Source organism: Nelusetta ayraudi, unplaced genomic scaffold (assembly GCF_046127955.1).
Source record: "Nelusetta ayraudi isolate G7.1 ecotype Tasmania unplaced genomic scaffold, CSIRO-AGI_Nayr_v1 ptg000021l, whole genome shotgun sequence".
Lineage (NCBI taxonomy): Eukaryota > Metazoa > Chordata > Actinopteri > Tetraodontiformes > Monacanthidae > Nelusetta > Nelusetta ayraudi.
In genome coordinates, this window is record NW_027466071.1 from 573939 (window position 1) to 589956 (window position 16018).

The 16018-nt window shown below is 50.6% G+C and overlaps 2 protein-coding genes across 4 annotated transcripts in view; one reads left to right on the forward strand and one right to left on the reverse strand.

Annotated features, from left to right (window-relative positions):
• The window catches only part of tfb1m (transcription factor B1, mitochondrial), a 31457-nt gene extending 17089 nt beyond the window's left edge, over positions 1-14368 (forward strand). For all 3 annotated transcript variants that reach the window (XM_076027496.1, XM_076027495.1, XM_076027497.1), the window contains exons 7-8: positions 11901-12028; positions 13766-14368. In XM_076027496.1, coding sequence (XP_075883611.1) covers positions 11901-12028; positions 13766-14033 — 396 coding nt within the window. In that variant the 3' untranslated portion in view covers positions 14034-14368. The remainder of the gene's footprint in view (positions 1-11900; positions 12029-13765) is intronic.
• LOC142888991 (claudin-20) lies at positions 76-2037 on the reverse strand. The gene is made up of 2 exons (XM_076027498.1): positions 1854-2037; positions 76-988 (listed from the first exon to the last, which is right to left on the reverse strand). The coding sequence occupies exon 2, from the start codon at positions 796-798 to the stop codon at positions 76-78; it is 723 nt and encodes a 240-aa protein (XP_075883613.1). The 5' UTR covers positions 799-988; positions 1854-2037.
• Positions 14369-16018: the final 1650 nt, after the last annotated feature.

The following is a 16018-nucleotide window of genomic DNA, read 5'->3' on the forward strand; positions in this document are numbered from 1 at the left end:
AGTCGTCGTCGCCCGTCCTTTTTTTCCCCCCTCACTTCTTCAACGCTCCTGCTGCTGCTGCTGCTGCTGCTTATATCACACGTAGTCCTGCAGGCTGTAGCCGGTCTTATTGTCCAGCGGGGAGAGCGAGCAGTACTGGTGCTGGAGCTCCTGCTGGAGCTGCTGCTGCTGCTGCTGGAGCAGCAGCTTGTCGGGGGGCGGCGGCAGCAGCACCAGGTCGTGGGGGCCGTGCCTCTTCCTCGGGCACGACACGCAGAAGATGCAGCCGCCCGTGAAGAGGAAGCCCGCCGACACGAAGGCCACGTACACGGCGCCGCCGGGCTCGAACTTGTTGCTCTCGGGCACACTGGAGTCCAGGAAGTTGGTGATGACCTCGTTGGTGAACCAGGACGCCGGCACCAGGCACAGGAAGCCCGCCGCCACGAAGCAGCCGCCGCCGGCGATGGCGGCGTGCCGCTTGGAGCGCCGCCCCCCGCCCCAGCGCGTGCACTTGAGCCCCAGCGAGGCCAGGCAGAGGCCCAGCGCGGCCAGCACGCAGCACAGCACCATGGTGGTGCGCGCCGTCTGCAGGTAGGCGGGCAGCGACAGCACCGAGTACTTGAGCGTGCAGCTGAACATGCCCGTGCTGTACCACGTGCAGTCCATCCACAGGCCCTGCATCTGCGAGATGACCGTGATGATGTTGGCGCCCACGTCGGCGCTCACCTTCCAGTTGGGCAGCAGCGTGGCCACCATGGCGCCCATGATGCCCAGCAGCGCCAGCACGAAGCCGAAGATCTGCACGCCCGTGGAGGCCATGGTGCTCCGCTACAGGTTGCTGCTGCCCGCCGCCCGCCGCCCGCTGCCTCCTTCAGCCTTCGTCCTCGCCGGGCAGCATCCGGCAGTCCACCCCTCTCTTCCTCCTCCTCCTCGTCCTCCTCTTCTTCCTCGTCGTCCTCCTCCGCCGCCGCGCTCCTCCGTGAAATCCCCCCCAGTTCCTCAGCTCGCACTGAAGGAGGGAAACGAGGGGGAGAAGAAGAGAAAATGAAGTGAGCGCGTCCCGCCGCCACCACCGCCGCACTCCCTCCCTCCCTCCCTCCTTCCCTCCACCTCGCCACACACAAGCAGACTTTTCTTTTTTTCCCCCTCCTTGGGCTGCAAACAAAGGCAAGCGTGAGCGTTAAGAGTCGGCTCCAGCTCCAGCTCCAGCTGGCTGTACTGTAGGTGAAGCCAATCTCTGTGTGTGTGTGTGTGTGTGTGTGTGTGTGTGTGTGTGTGTGTGTGTGTGTGTGTGTGTGTGTGTGTGTGTGGTGGTTGTTGTGCATGTGCTCCTGTGTCTCCCTTTTCCTCAGCGGAGCCCCATAGAGCTGTTACTGGAGGAGGCAAAGGGGACTTTGTGGCATTTTGCAATGCTCACGAGCTATGTGCACTTAAAGCTGCAGTGGCCGTCGCGCCGCCCGCACTTCGTGGTGCCGGAGATTCGACCACTTTGAATTTTCCCCGAGCTGTTTTACTGTGTAAACAAGCCCACCTTTTGTCGGAGCAGTCACGTCTCGTACGCTTGCGGCACCCCCCCAAAAAATAAAAATAAATAAAAATAAAAATAAAAATGGATATGTTCTTCAAATAAATCCGCCGGATGCAGTTAAACTTTATGAATAAAAAACGGCTCCAAATTGTGTGCCGTCGCACTTATTTGCTGGCGCATTGTGTTCAAAATGGACCGTCCGCGCTTCTAACTACTCTTCTCGGTGCTCGCTGTGAATTCTTTTTTTTTTTTTTTTTTTTCCAATATTTATTTATTTCCGTCCGTTGTTCATCTGCCCACTGAGGAAATTTTAAAAATCAAAATCAGTATGAAGACGGTTGCTTACCCCGGGGCTGGTGCAGAGCTGGCGCTGCCGCGTCACGTTGTTCGCAGCGGTTCCTGTAAACACGCACTCATCGGGAGACAAACCGGCTGATGAGGAGGCGAAGTGCGAGGGAGCGAGCGAGGGAGCGAGCGAGTCAGTCAGTCAGTCAGTCTGCCTGCCTGCCTGCCTGCCGTCCCTCCTACCTCCTACCTCCTCGCGCCAACCAGCAGCCACGCTATGACATCCGGCCGTGCGCGCCTATTAGGTACGCAGCGGTAAAACTCATTGAAAAGATGCAAACGTGCTGACACGCAGTGCACTGCGACTATCCTGTTATTCCTTTCACTTTAACGAGAGGCGTGTCGGGCAACTCGCGCAGGTCGCGCTTAAAGATTGCGGATGTTGGATTTTTATTTATCTATTTATTTATTTTTAATTTACGGGATGTGTCTCGTGGATGTGATTGGCAACTACTGGTTTGGTTTGCGATAGGATGCAGATATGTGAACTTTCAAAAATAAGGGTGGTTTTCATCGCCTCAGTAGTTGGAAACGTAATCCAAGCTGACTTTGTTTCAATGGGAAACTGAAAATCTGATTATGTTAGTGTTGAAGGATGTATACTGTGAAGTTTCCAGACCTTGAAACACTTTTGGTACGACATTGATGAATGTGTGCCTTTGATGTGATTGTGGTCCTTTTTGAGGTTGGACGTTGTCTTGATCAGAACAAAAACGAGTTGAGGCAGTAATGGGATCCTTTGAATACTAGGACGATGTAGGTAATACAAACTGAAACTGTGTCTTGGTCTATTTTAAGTAGGGGGGGGGGGCTTGTCTAGCCTCTAGTGTTGTAGTCAAGACCGCACCAACCAAGACTAGAGAGTATCGAGATCGAGACAAAACCAAGACATTTGGGGTTCGAGTCCATCTAGACCGAGACAAGACAGAGTAAAAATGCCTCAGAGTCCGAGATGAGACAGAGACCCTTAAAAAGTGCTCTTGAAACCAAGACAAATCCGGAGTAATGCAACACTAGTAGCCTTCAAATTATGTAAATTTGAAATGTTCGCTTTCAAATCATCTGCAATGGTAAATGTATTCCAGATCTAATCCTTTGAAGTCGTTGAGATGATTCTCAAAACCTCCAACTAATGACTGCAAATACATTCTATCGGCTGCGAAATTAGTCTTCACAGCACGGGTGACCTTATTTTGAAAACCGGAAACCCCCTGAAAAGACGCCCTGGTTCGCGTTATCGGCTCGAACGCTTGTCAATGACCCATCGCATTCCCTTGGTCGCGCGTATAATTCACTTTTGCTCGGCTCTCCCCCTCTCGGAGCGCTCGTCAGAGATTCAGTGCTGTCGCTACCGACATGATAAATCACACAAGTCGCTGATGCTGCACGCCAGCGGGCTGCGCGCTTTACCGCGGCGCCTGCAATACGCGTGCACCGGACAATGTGGACGCGCCTGGTTCCACCGCCGAGGGGACACAAGAAGGTGCTGGGCGGGACGGAGACGGAAGTCCGTTTAACGTGTGTGTGTGTGTGTGTGTGTGTGTGTGTGTGTGTGTGTGTGTGTGTGTGTGTGTGTGTGTGTGTGTGTGTGTGTGCGCGCGCGCGCGCGCGCGTCCCGTCTGCCCCACAACAACAACTTTCTAAGTACCGGAGCCTCTCACGTCACGAACAGCACCGCTCGGCCACAATCGACCACAGCCGGCTAACATTTAACTTGATTCCTGGAGGCGAACGTCGAAAATCTCCTCGCCCATAAAAAAGCTACGAGTAAACTCGGATAAACACGTAATCCCAAGACGTCTTGTCTGCAGCTAACGAAGCTATTTTCTTGACTTCACTAATTAAAGTTATTTCCGTTTGTTTGTTTGTTTCGATCCCCCATTAGCTGCTGCTTTATTATGATCCTCGAATTCCTAACATCATTTCCCACAGTAATTGCATATACAGCACCAATGCCAGTCATCGTAGTTCACTACCAGTATGGAAGATGGACCAAAAAGATAGTGATCATCATTAAAAAAATAAATTGCGGTATTAAAGTAGATTAAAACTAATTCTACAATGTAATAAAATAAACGTCATTATTATTATTATTATTATTATTATTATTGTTATTATTATTATTATTATTATTATTATTATTATTATTATTATTATTATTCAAAAAAGCTGTACCATGCCAAAGCATAAATGGTCATATTACAGTATTTAACCTCTCATGATATGATTTTCAAAGCCTGGCACAATGTTATCTGTCAGTTATCTGTCACTCAAATGAAGCATCTTGCCTCGCCCCTCTAGTAAGATGCATACAACACTCGCAGTGCACGCAAACTAGATGTCAAATAAAAATTAACAGCATCCAATTCCTGCGTCGGGCTGCTCAGCAACACTTGCAACGATGCTGTTCTCAAACGATAAGGAAACGCAAGAGATGGAAATTCACGATTAGACATCCACATGCAGCCGTGCTGCACGACTGGGGAGGGTAATCTAATTACGGTGCTTGTGTGTGTGTGTGTGTGTGTGTGTGTGTGTGTGTGTGTGTGTGTGTGTGTGTGTGTGTGTGTGTGTGTGGGAGGGGGGGCGGGTTATTCTGCTATCCTTCCAAACACATGAGCCGATCAGAAGTGCGCACTGTCCACGGCCCTGTTTGTTTTTACGTGACTTGGTCCAGAGGCCAGAGGAGCATGTGTGCCTCACCCTGCCAAAAACTGACCCTCCCTGGGGCGCCAAATTCATCAGGCATCAGTCAGCGGGAGCCTAAAACTCACAGCTGCTACCCCTGCATCTCCGCGGAGGCCGTACAACAAGGGTGGGAGTGGCTTCGGGTGGCCTTGATTCACGAATGACAAAGAGGACAAAAACGAGAGAGTGAGTAGGGCGGGCGGGGTAGGAAAAAATAAATAAATAAATAAATCAGACAGGACGACGAGGCCTGATAACCTTGAATGTGCAGATGTGTGCGGCTATTATTTTTGGTTTTGCCGCATGGGCAAATGGGCAAAGCAAAGCCAGCGTGCGAGAAATGATTTCCTCTGCGGTGTCCCGGTTGGATTCCAACAGCCCAGGTATTGGCCACAAGCGCGTGCGACCGTTTGCGCGGAGATACGGTGGTCGCGATTGATCTGTTTGGCTATTGATCTGTTGGTTTACTGCGGCCCCTGCGCTCCCTCCAGCTGCTCCAGCTGCCTGGAAACCGTTTCTTAGCCTGAGATGTGGCCGGCATGTGGAGATGATGTGCACGGCGGTGCCCTCCTGTGGGACGCCTCATCCTCGCTCGTCCCTTTTGCGGGCGGTGGGAGGTTGGTTGGGGTTGGGGGGGGGGGACCACCAGGCAGCAGGATGAGGCATCTTTGCAGCACCTTCACACACACACACACACACACACACACACACACGTATGCTTGCTGCAGCGAGGAGCGCGTGTGACCCCGTCCCTGTGGAACCGATGAGATCCTGAGAGCTGATGTTGCTCTGTAGGCGGAAAGATAAATAAATGAATAGATTTGAGTTGGAGTGGGTAAAAGAAAGAGAGGAGAAAGACGGAGGGAGCGGAGAGCAAAGCCCGGTAAACATCCACCGGGGTGAGTGCATGTGAGACGACCTGGACGGCTACTAGGAGCCCCGCTCCTCTTTATTTTATCAGCCTCTCTTTCAGCCTTGCTGCGGCGTAGCCCGGCCACGCTCCTCCTTTTGACCACACAAGGGGTTGCTTGGGTGGGGGGGGGGCTTTAATCGCTTCATTTGCATCCCAGCTCCTTTTATGCCTCCCGCCTCCCTCGCTTAATTGATTTCTGTGCTTCTGCCGCCACGAGGAGGCAGCGTCGTCGTCTGGGGGTGCCCGCGCGATGGCCGCGGCGCGATCTTGTTTGGTAGAGAGGCCCAACGTCCAGTAGACGTGTCAACCAGCGCGAGGCGAAGCACTTTTGTGACGCGTCGCTAAATTGCCGGCTTTGGCTTGATTAATGAGACTGTTGGGCTTTGTCCATTAAGACCGAGTCATTGAGTTCTGCATTTAAGACCCCCCCCCCCCGCTCCGCCCGCCCCCACTTAACAAGTTAAATGACAGAGATTTTCCCCTAGCCGTATTTACTCCTTCCTGGGCTGCTTGTCATTGCAGTGGTTGAGTGTGTAATATTTGGAAATTTTAAAGAAGAAACAGTGACATCAAGTGGTTACATTTTAGATTGCAGCATCTTTCACTATTCCCCCCCCCCCCTCCCCCCTCCTGAGTTTGCCCGTGAGCTACGGTGGCCTGCGCACACAAACCTGGATACCCTTGTCCACCTTCTTCTTCGTTGGTTTATTTGAAGACGCGAGAAGTCACCCTAATTACGAAACGCGCTGTCAGGCAGACGGGATTGTCCACACCGGAAAATATGGCGGGGCAAGATGGCAGCGAACTGGGAGCAAGACTCTTGCTCTATGTCTATTCTTATATATACAAGAACCACTGTAAGGGTTGGAAAAGCAAATTACTTTTATTGTACTGCGATTATACACTTTTGTTAATGTATTTTATGAGCAATATAATAAGTTTCGCCGACACAAAAATCATAAATCAAGCCAAATATTGGACACTGGACCTTTAAATGTAATGTTTTCTCGTCCCGAGTTTCTGCGCGGCTGTGACGAGTGCGTCTCTCAGAGGAGCCGGTCGCGGCAGGAAAGCAGTGTTCCGACGATCCCGCGTGAACGCCGCAGGCAGTTTTCCAGGAGGGGAGAATGCCGAGGCTGGAAGCCAACGGCCCCTCCACCTCAGAGCCCTCGAGCAACAGCAGCACAGTAAAATACATTCAGCTGTATTGACTGCTGCCTTTCTCCAGCGAGAGCGCGGCCCTCCTCCTCCAGTGATGTAATGGAGGTTGTCTTCCAGGGGGTAGTGTCATGATTAATGCAGCTCCTCTCCCCTTTGGTGGTTGCAGGATCTCCGCGAGCCTCTCTTGTATTCCTCCGTTGGATATACGTAGCCGTCTTCTACGCCCCCCCCCACGCCCCCCCCTCCGTTCCCTGCACGCTCACAAGCGGACGGGTCCACTATTACGTAAGCGTTGGTGCGGCGTGTTGGCGGTGCAGGTATAGCTTGAAGAGGCGGGCGCCCCCCCCGGGTCCCCTGCCATCTCGTCTTGGTTACGCTTAGAGGGACATGACAAATTACCACTCGCGCGCCATTGGGCAAGAACTGACCAAGAAAGACATCAGAGGTGAACACGGGGAAAGGTGAGCTGGGAGAAACCCCAGGGTTTGAGTAATGGAGTTCCCACTGCTGGGCTCTGGGAAGGTCAGACGCGTGAAAATAGGGCAAAGGGCGAATATGTTAATAGGCAGCGGTGATAAAAGTCTTCACATTCTGTATTTTAAATACAAAGACTAAATAAAGTAAATGTATGAATACCTGTGTAAAAGTACAGGTTCTGCAATTTACTTCAGTAAATATGTTTGGTTGTTTTTGTTTTTTTTGCCATTAATGAAACACATTGGTTGGTGATTTTGCAAAAATGGAAAAGAAGCAGCATGCAGCAGAATAATGGAGACTAAACTGACCAGAGGTCTTGCATGAGCATCTGGACCATTTTGAACAGCTTTTGTACTCCCAAATACTATTGTTTGTTTGTTTGTTTTGTTTTGTTTTTATCAACTGCAGCACAAGCAAACTGTAATCAGTAATAGTTATGACCAGTGAGAAATTTTGTTTGCACTTTTAATAACAACAAATTCCTCAACAACTATAATTCAATAAGTGAATTACTTTTAAAATAATTTGCATCTTTGAAACGTCACAAGTGTGTTTTTCCAATGTAAAAAGTAAAAATTACAGATATTTGTGTACAAATGTAGGGAGTGAAAGTAAAATGTCGAGGGTCAAGTTACTTCCCAACTCAATTGGACGTGCGCGACTGTACTTAGTTGGTTGAGAAAAGGCCATCAGGTGAAACCAAATTGAGACGTGTGTGACTTTTAGGCAGAAATCACTTTTCCGCTCGCCCTGCGAAAATGCATATCAGTGCTGTGAAAGCATTTCTTTTGGCGCCAAGTGAAGTCGTCTGACTGGCTATTATACGGCATGTGAGAGAGGAGGTTCAAAGTGTCTTTACGTAAGAGTCAAATTGGCGAAGCGAGGCAGTGTTTTTAATTAGCTCGCATAGGGGTCCTTGCAGCATCCCATATGGAAGCTAAATTAGCAGTGATGATTACGTTTTGTTTATTTCTCCTTCAAATACAATTCGCTTTCAAACACACACACACACACACACACACGACCACTGTTCCCCTCCGCGAATAATTATGGCCGGAGCCTGCAGAACACTCGCAGTGTCCGACATTCGCAGTTGTGGTGCACGTGTCAGGAAGTGGGAACCCCGAGAAATGGCGAGATATCCGGGATTTCATGCTGATGAGGTCGATAGGTCAGTCTGCGACCCCTCCTTCTCGACGGTCCTGGCCTCCGCAAGGTATACAGGGTATTAAAGTTAAAAGTCCCCCTGATTGTCACATCCCCGAAGGATATGAAATTAGTCCTCTGCGTTTGGCCCATCCCCTGAGAGACCAATGAGGAGCTTGGGGATCATTGGGTGATCGAACCCCAGCAATTCCAACCCCAAATAATAAGTACCAAGCAGGGAGGCAGTGGCTGCCATTTTAACATTCTTTGGTATGCCAAGCACGGTGGCAATGGGCACAATTTGAACAGTCTTTTTGTAAGCCAAGCACAGAGGCAATGGCTACCATTTTTACAGTCTTTGTAAAAAAAAATGAATCCGGCCAGGGATCGAACTCACAACCTCCCAGTAAGGCGAGGAGGTTCTGAGGCGGCTGGTCCACTCGTAGGAGCCCCAGTCGAGGGTCCCGCCGCTTGATTTAGGACGGAGTTCCCTTGCACATGGAGGTTATCAGGAGGAAGATTAATGGCGGAGAGGCGAGATGTATTCCACCGGCGCCACCCGACGAAGCCATGTCGCAAGGCCGCGTATAAATCAAGGCGGCAAAGTGACTTGGACAACCTGACGGCTTGAGACGCTGCTGCTGCCTGTGTAGTGGCAATATCGACTCTCCCCCCCCCCACCCCCTCCCCCCCGCCCTCCTAAATCACGAGGCGCGGAATATAAATGGCCTAATTATTCCAGCAGAGAGTGAAATTAAAGACGTTCCCTGCTTTTTTTTTTATTACAACTTCCTAACAGATGGCGTTCTCTATCCTACATCACCCGGGAACCGATGGAGGTGTTTCTGCTGCTGCGGACACCGAATACAGGAAGATGGAAGCCCAGCATGTTTATTATTCTCTCAGCGCCCCGGACGACGACCGCCGACAACAGCCGCGAAGGCCCGCGCGCGGGCGGTATTAACAACGAAGACCTCGAGTCGGAGCCAAGTCCCGTCACCGACACAAATAAACTGTGGACGCCGTCGTTCAACGGTGACATTTGTGCGGCACAATAAAAATCAGCGCTTAAAAATTAAAGACGAGGAGGCCGCGCTGCCTGAACTTATCGCCTGCGCTGGGATTTAACGAGAGACGTAGCCCCCCCCTCAGAAGCTCACGAGTGCTTCTGAGAACAACTTCCGAGCTTTACGGCAAGAATGAAAGACTTGAAATCGTTCACGTGCAACGCTCAGGAGCGCCTGGCGCCGCGACCCCGGGAAGGCCATAGGGCAGCTATGAATGAGTCACGAGTCACACGGCCTTTATGCGTCTGTTGAAAAATAACCCGCTCTTGTTGTCGTGTTTCCTTGGTGCGCCAAGTGAGACGCTCAACTCTCCAATAACGCAGCAGTGCATCTCGCCAACAGCCGTGGGCGGTCTTCGTCCGTCAACCTCTGTTGTGGTTTTAATTTTCTCCACAGTAGAACGCAAATAATTTTGGATGTGTGCAAATCTAAAACTAATCGACATGCCGATGCGTGTAGATTTGTTTATTCAAACCAAGAGCTGACCAAAGAAGTTTATGACTTTGGCAACAGACTGCGCTCGATGCTAGGCTGATGCTGGATCCTGCAGGGAGTCAACTCCCGCTCTCAAGCTCACTTTCTCGTCAATACCCCCCCCACCCCCCCCCCCCCCCCACCCCCACCCCCACCCCCAGCCCCAACCTCCCTGATGAATTTCTAAAGGAAGGCCGCGGTTACGCTGTTGGGAAATAAAATAAAACAAATCGTTAAATCCGAATGCCGACAGCTGCGTCTCCTGGATCCCTGCTCATTTAGATTCTGGAGAGACAGTCTCAGCAACAGAGCAAGGGAACAAACAACAAGTACAAATGAGGTCCGAAGCGACTGAGACGCCGTGACCACAGGTTCCCTCTCCTATCGGCTGCAATGTATATTCTTTGGCTGTATTCTGTCCCTACATCTCGTCATTCCGGATCTCGAAAATGCTGATTCAGCAAAACGCCCGTCGTGTTTTCTCTCTGCACAAAGACTCTGAATCTGAGAGGCGCTGGAAGGCAAAAAGCTCTCAATGGTAATGAAATGTTTGTTGCAAAGGCCAGCGCCGGCTGACGCCTCATTGTCAGTCTGCTCAGTGAGACGCTGTGCGGTCTGACAGTGAGCGAGCGGCTATCTGGAGACAGACAGGCGGCCGCTCCGCTCTGCTGCCCGCTGGTCGGCCACCCGCTTCCACAGCAGCCCGTCTTCTGGGAACGCTGAGGTCGTCCCGCAAAGGCCGCATGGCACCAAGTAGAACAGATTAGATTGCATATCTCTGTCCTCTTCCTCTTCCTCTTCCTCCTCCTTCTTCTTCTTCTTCTTCTTCTTCTGCTGCTGCTTTTCTGAAAGCATCGCAAAGAGATTGCCGGTCCACGCTTTCCTCTTCCTCCTTGTTCCTCTTCTTCTTCTTCTTCTTCTTCTACTTCTTCTTGCGTTTGCTGACATCGCATTCTGCTTTTTTTTTTGGTGCACGTCTGTCACAGCGCCACTCACGGGCATATGGTTTCATGTGGACAAACACATCGTTCCATTCCACAATGTTTACAGGAGGAAACTTAAAAAAAAAAAAAAAAAAAAAATGGCTTCCATCTCGATGTGCCTTTCATCTTTTGTAGGCTGAGCATCGGAGTGATGGGAGAATGAAGCGGTGGTCCCCGTCAGTTTATCGGCGTGTCCTGTCTGCCCGGCGGGCTGGAGGGGGGCGTGGGGGGTGTGACACAGGAAGCTTTAAAATACATCAATCAGGAGCAAAAAGGTCCTCACCGCAACCGCACAGCTGTTATTGAAAGATTATCAGCGCGACGATAAGGAAACCTCGGCACAGCCGGCTTGCTTTTTTTTTTCCGGGGAGTCATTTCTCCCCCCCCCACAGCCCCTCCATTCCTATCTCTCATTTGTAGTCAAAGAGCCTTCCTGCAGTGAACCGCCGTGCCCACCGCTGGATCTATAAACGCTCGCGCTCCACCGGCCTCGTTGCTCGTCGCTCGGCCGAGGCCGAGGCCGATCAGTCCAAGGGTGGTCCAAGGGTGGTCGGACCAAGAGACGAGTGGCGCTGCGAAAGCCAGGCTGCTGGTGGGGAGAAAAGATAAAAGAAAGAGGAAAACAAAAGCTGAGAAGCTGATTTAGAAGTGACGGCGAGGGGGGGGGGGGAGGCTGAAAAGGCAGCGAGATGCTCCGTCTCCACGGCCCGTCTCGGAGGTGTTACTGTGGCAACTAGAAAGCAGCTCGCCAGGCAGACGTGCTGCGTCATCTGATTTTCTGCCGGCCCTCCTTTCTTTCTTTCTCCTCTTTGTCCGGCTCCCTGCCACTCTCACGACCTTTTCCAGCCCAGACTTCTTCTTTTTTTTCTTCCTCTCTTCTCCTTCCCCTTCGAGGCGCTTTGCATTCTCCAAACTCCTCTCTCTCTCTCTCTCTCTCTCTCTCTCTCTCTCGCTCTCTCTGGCACACACACACACACACACACACACACACACTCGCTCTTTCTGTCTTTCTATTCTTTCTATCTCTCGGCATTTTTTCGTCATCCTCCTGGGTTCACTCTTTGAAATGTATGTGTTCATAGGTGTGCTGACCTCACCCTCCCTCCCCTCCCTGCGTGTGTCTGTGTGTGTCTGTGTAGGTGGACGTGGGGGTGGTCCAATTCACCCCTCTGGTCCAGCCCCAGGTCCAGCAGCCCTTCAAGCTGGTGGAGAGAGTCGTCAGGAATGTTTTCCAGTTCCGCAGGAAGTACTGTCACAAAGGAATCGAGTAAGCAGCCGTAGAAACTCGACGCCGCGCTCCGCCTCATCCCTCACTCCCCTCCATTGAAGCCCCCCCCACCCCCCCGCCCCCTTAAGCCGCTCGCAGGCCCCCCTCATGTCGTCGTTAGTCGGAAAGATTTCTGACTCGGAGGATAGAAAAGACGCAACTTTATTTGTTGGCAGTCTTTTCCTATCTTTACCCCCGTGAACTAGTGTCGTAGTCAAGACCGCGCCAAACCGAGACCAAGACATTATCAGGACGAGAGAGCACCGAGACAAGACCCAGAGTTCTGGTCCAAGACAAAACCGAGACTTTCCAGGCCAAGGCCGAGTTAAAAAAAAAAAAAATGCCTCCCGAGTCCAAGAGCGATCTGGAGTACTGCAGCACCACTGTGAACACTGTTCCAAAGTGCCACACACACACACACACACACACACACACACACACACACACACACACACACACACACACACACACACACAGCCTGTTAGCAAAGAGCACGTGGGCCGCCGGCGTAACAAAGGAAAACGAGAGCGGCAATTATGAGTCATTGAGGTGGCGCAGGGAGACGAGGCAGCACATTTTGACGGAGGTGCAGCGGTGCTGGCGGCGGAACCCCAAATTGGAGAGGCGGCACCGGCGACTGAACTGAAACGGCTGCCGAAAGAGCATCCAACTCACTCTCTCACTCTCTCACTCTCTCGGTCGCGGAGAAAGAATAGAAGGAATATCTCGGAGGGGAAAAACGTCTTTAAATATAAATGCTTAACTCTCCGCCATGAATATTCCGAGCGAGCGAGCGAGCGAGCGAGGGAGAGCGGGAAACGGCGCCGAGCGAGCGCGGGCGGGCGCGAGCCCAAATAAACGGCGGTTGAATATTCAAATCCGCGCAGCCTCTCGCGCCAGCTGCGCGCGTTTGCGGCGCGTGTCGCCCCGCTGAAGGGGATTAACAATTCATGAGCGGCTCGTGCCTTTTTTTGTGTGATTTCAATTAACTTCACAGATTTTGAAATAGTTGCTGAGAGATGGTAATTTGCTTCCGGAGGTGAACCCCCCCCCGTTCCGGCATTAAACTTGCGTTGACGCTGCGGTACCAAAGAGCGACCTGCGCGGAAGAATATATTTTTGTCTCTAATTTTATTATTGATTGGAAGGATATTTACAAAAAAAAAGAAGAAAAAAAAATGAGGATGAGTTACGAATCAGTAATGAAAACAAAGACATGGTTCAAGGGACGAATATCTTAAGGGGGTTCAGGAAAAAGGGTCCTACTGATAGAGCAATTTTTCATTTTTCTTTTGTATAGCAAATTTTGAAGACCTAACAAAAAATTCTAAATTCCAAAGAAAAATGTGCAAAGGTCGGGGCTGACTTGGGAATTCTTGTTTGTGGATGAAAGATTTTGCACAGAGGATTATGAAATGTAACACAAACTCTAAGGTACAATATTCTTAAGGAAAATGTAATTAATAATTAAGAATAATAAACTAAATTGAACAAGTGGGCTCTAAGAAGGTTCCAAAACTTGTTTCAGTCCATATAATAAAAAGGCTCACTGTTATATCAGGAGGAAGATTTTTTCAAAATCAATATCAGTGTTGGCCCGCGACTTTGTCCAAGTCTTACATTTTAGCCTCACTGTGTATTTGGGTTTGACACTTCTGCTTTAAAGGATCTGATTCTGAGCTTATGCTGCGTGCTGTGTCATTTCATCACTGCCCCCCCCCTCTTCTTCCTCCACAGGAAGTTGTTTCCGGAGGCGTGTCGCCCGGAGCTGACAGAGGAGATGATGCGGCGGGCGGACGTGGAGCCCACGCTGCGCCCGACGGAGCTCACAATACCCCACTTCAGGGCTCTGGCGGACGCCTACGCTTATCTGTGCGCCCGCGAGCCCGGGCTCCTGAACTACGAGTTCAGAGAGGAGCTCCGGCTGCAGCACCTCGCCAGGACCAGGAACACGCCGGTGGACGCCTTCACCGACGGACTGCCGGGTCCTCGCCAGAGCCGCTGAAAAGGGCGGGAAGTAAAAGGCCGAGGGACAAAAAAATGAAAAGAAAGAAGCGGAGGGGGACGGGGGGGGGGGGACCCACTAATAGCCTGTTTTAGTGCTGAGAGACATCAGACTGCTCTCAGCCTTGACATTTCCACCTGGCTTATGCATGCATTTTTAAAAAGGTTTTTTCCCCCCTGCACCCAGGGAGCGATAGGTAACTCGGTGTGCAGGAAATCCCGGCACAGAGAGCCAAGCCACCAATCAATGCTCCTGGGTGGGTGGGTGGGCTATGGATGGATGGATGGATGGATGGATGCGCTTCAAGACTGTTTTCCAGGATGAGACAGACAGCTCAGAGTAGAATCATGTTTGGGGGGGGTAAAGGTAAAACAAACAATAAGAAACAGTAACTAGTCGCCTCTACTCGCGCCCCGCGCGCCCCCCCCCCCCCCACACACACACACACACACACACACACACACTAGCTCTTTGAGAGCGAGCTGTCCCATTTCCCTTTTTCATATTGAACTTACGTAACATCTTGTCCTGTGGGACCTGAGGGAAATGTCAGCGTGTTTTCAGGGAGGTTGGAGAACGGGAACAACGTGGCTGCACCACATCCAGGACGTTTTTTTTTTTTTTTTTTTTCCCCTTACTGTGTACTGTATTATTTAGTCACTTGGGAGACGGCGCTGAAAGGGAAGCACCAGAGAGACACTTTGCCACGAAGAGACAAAAGGAACCAATGATGCGCATACCGAGGGGGGGAAATCAGCCCAGTTGACTTTGTGAAACGCCGGTGTCGCGCACGTGTTACTTACTCCTGTTCCGCTTTTGTTGCACGTTCAATAAATACACACACAAGAAATGCCGCTGCGTCTTCGAATTCAGTTTCATTTATGTTGTTTCCATTAAATGCTCCTTTCTGAATTATTGAGCAGGTTTTCACCGGCGCCACCTGTCGCCTGCTCCCATAAAAGATGGGAGGGATGTTGTTTGTTTTTACCCAAAGACCCAAACAATCAGTTTGTAACAACCCGTGACCGCTAATCCCCCCCACCACAGTCAGGATTGCGCGCTGTCACTTATCAGCAATCTCATGAAGTAGTCAACTGCACATCAGCACAAATATCTCATCGTGGCAGCAGCTCACTGCATTGACCTGCATCGTGCAACAAGTTATCAGTCCAAAGAGAGCAACTTTATGGATAAGTTGGCCACCCGAAACACTACGAAGACGTCTCAGAATGTGCTACTCGAGTTAAGGTGAGCTTTTATTTTGAAAGACTGATTGGCGAGCGCGAGACGCGCAGCTGAAAGTGATGAACGGTGGAATAATTAGATGCAGCTGTGCAGCAGGACAGGGTTTTCGTGAGGTTGCACAAAACATTAGTGTTACGAAATTGAAATGAACATTAACTCACTATTTTTTTTTTTTTTTTTTTTTTTTAATCACTGGAAGTCACTGCCCACAGGATTGGCATGCGTTATGCAACTTGAGATGACTCAACCAGTACAGGGAGAGACGTCATTTTATGGACGCTGGCCGAGAGAACGGAAGCAACTAAATTTGGCATCAAAAGATCATCGCTGTCTTGTTAGCCTTTGATTTATTCTTCTCTTCTTTCTTTTTTTTCATGAGGAAAAACATCGTTGGCAGTGAATTGAGTAAGAGGTTGTTTTGACCCTATAAGTCAGTGTCTTTTACAGTGCAACAGCCAAAATAAGCAGAATGCTGTGAGTGCTGCAAGTGTGGAGGCTGCGTGTGTGGAGATAGATGGATGGATATTACATTGGTGTAAGACAACACAATCGGTCTACTGTATATCCTACATAACAACACACACTGCACTTGCAGTGTCTGCCAGTCCAATGATCAATCACGTGACATTATTTCACCATCCATCCGCACCACGGCGGATGCTGACAGACAGCCAAGAACAGCAGCGACAAACCACCACGGCGGGTGATGTCACTCACACCCGCTTTACACTCGCACTGCC

Excerpts from the sequence above, each read along its gene's own strand:
- LOC142888991 (XM_076027498.1), bottom strand. The coding sequence starts at position 798 with ATGGCCTCCACGGGCGTGCAGATCTTCGGCTTCGTGCTGGCGCTGCTG.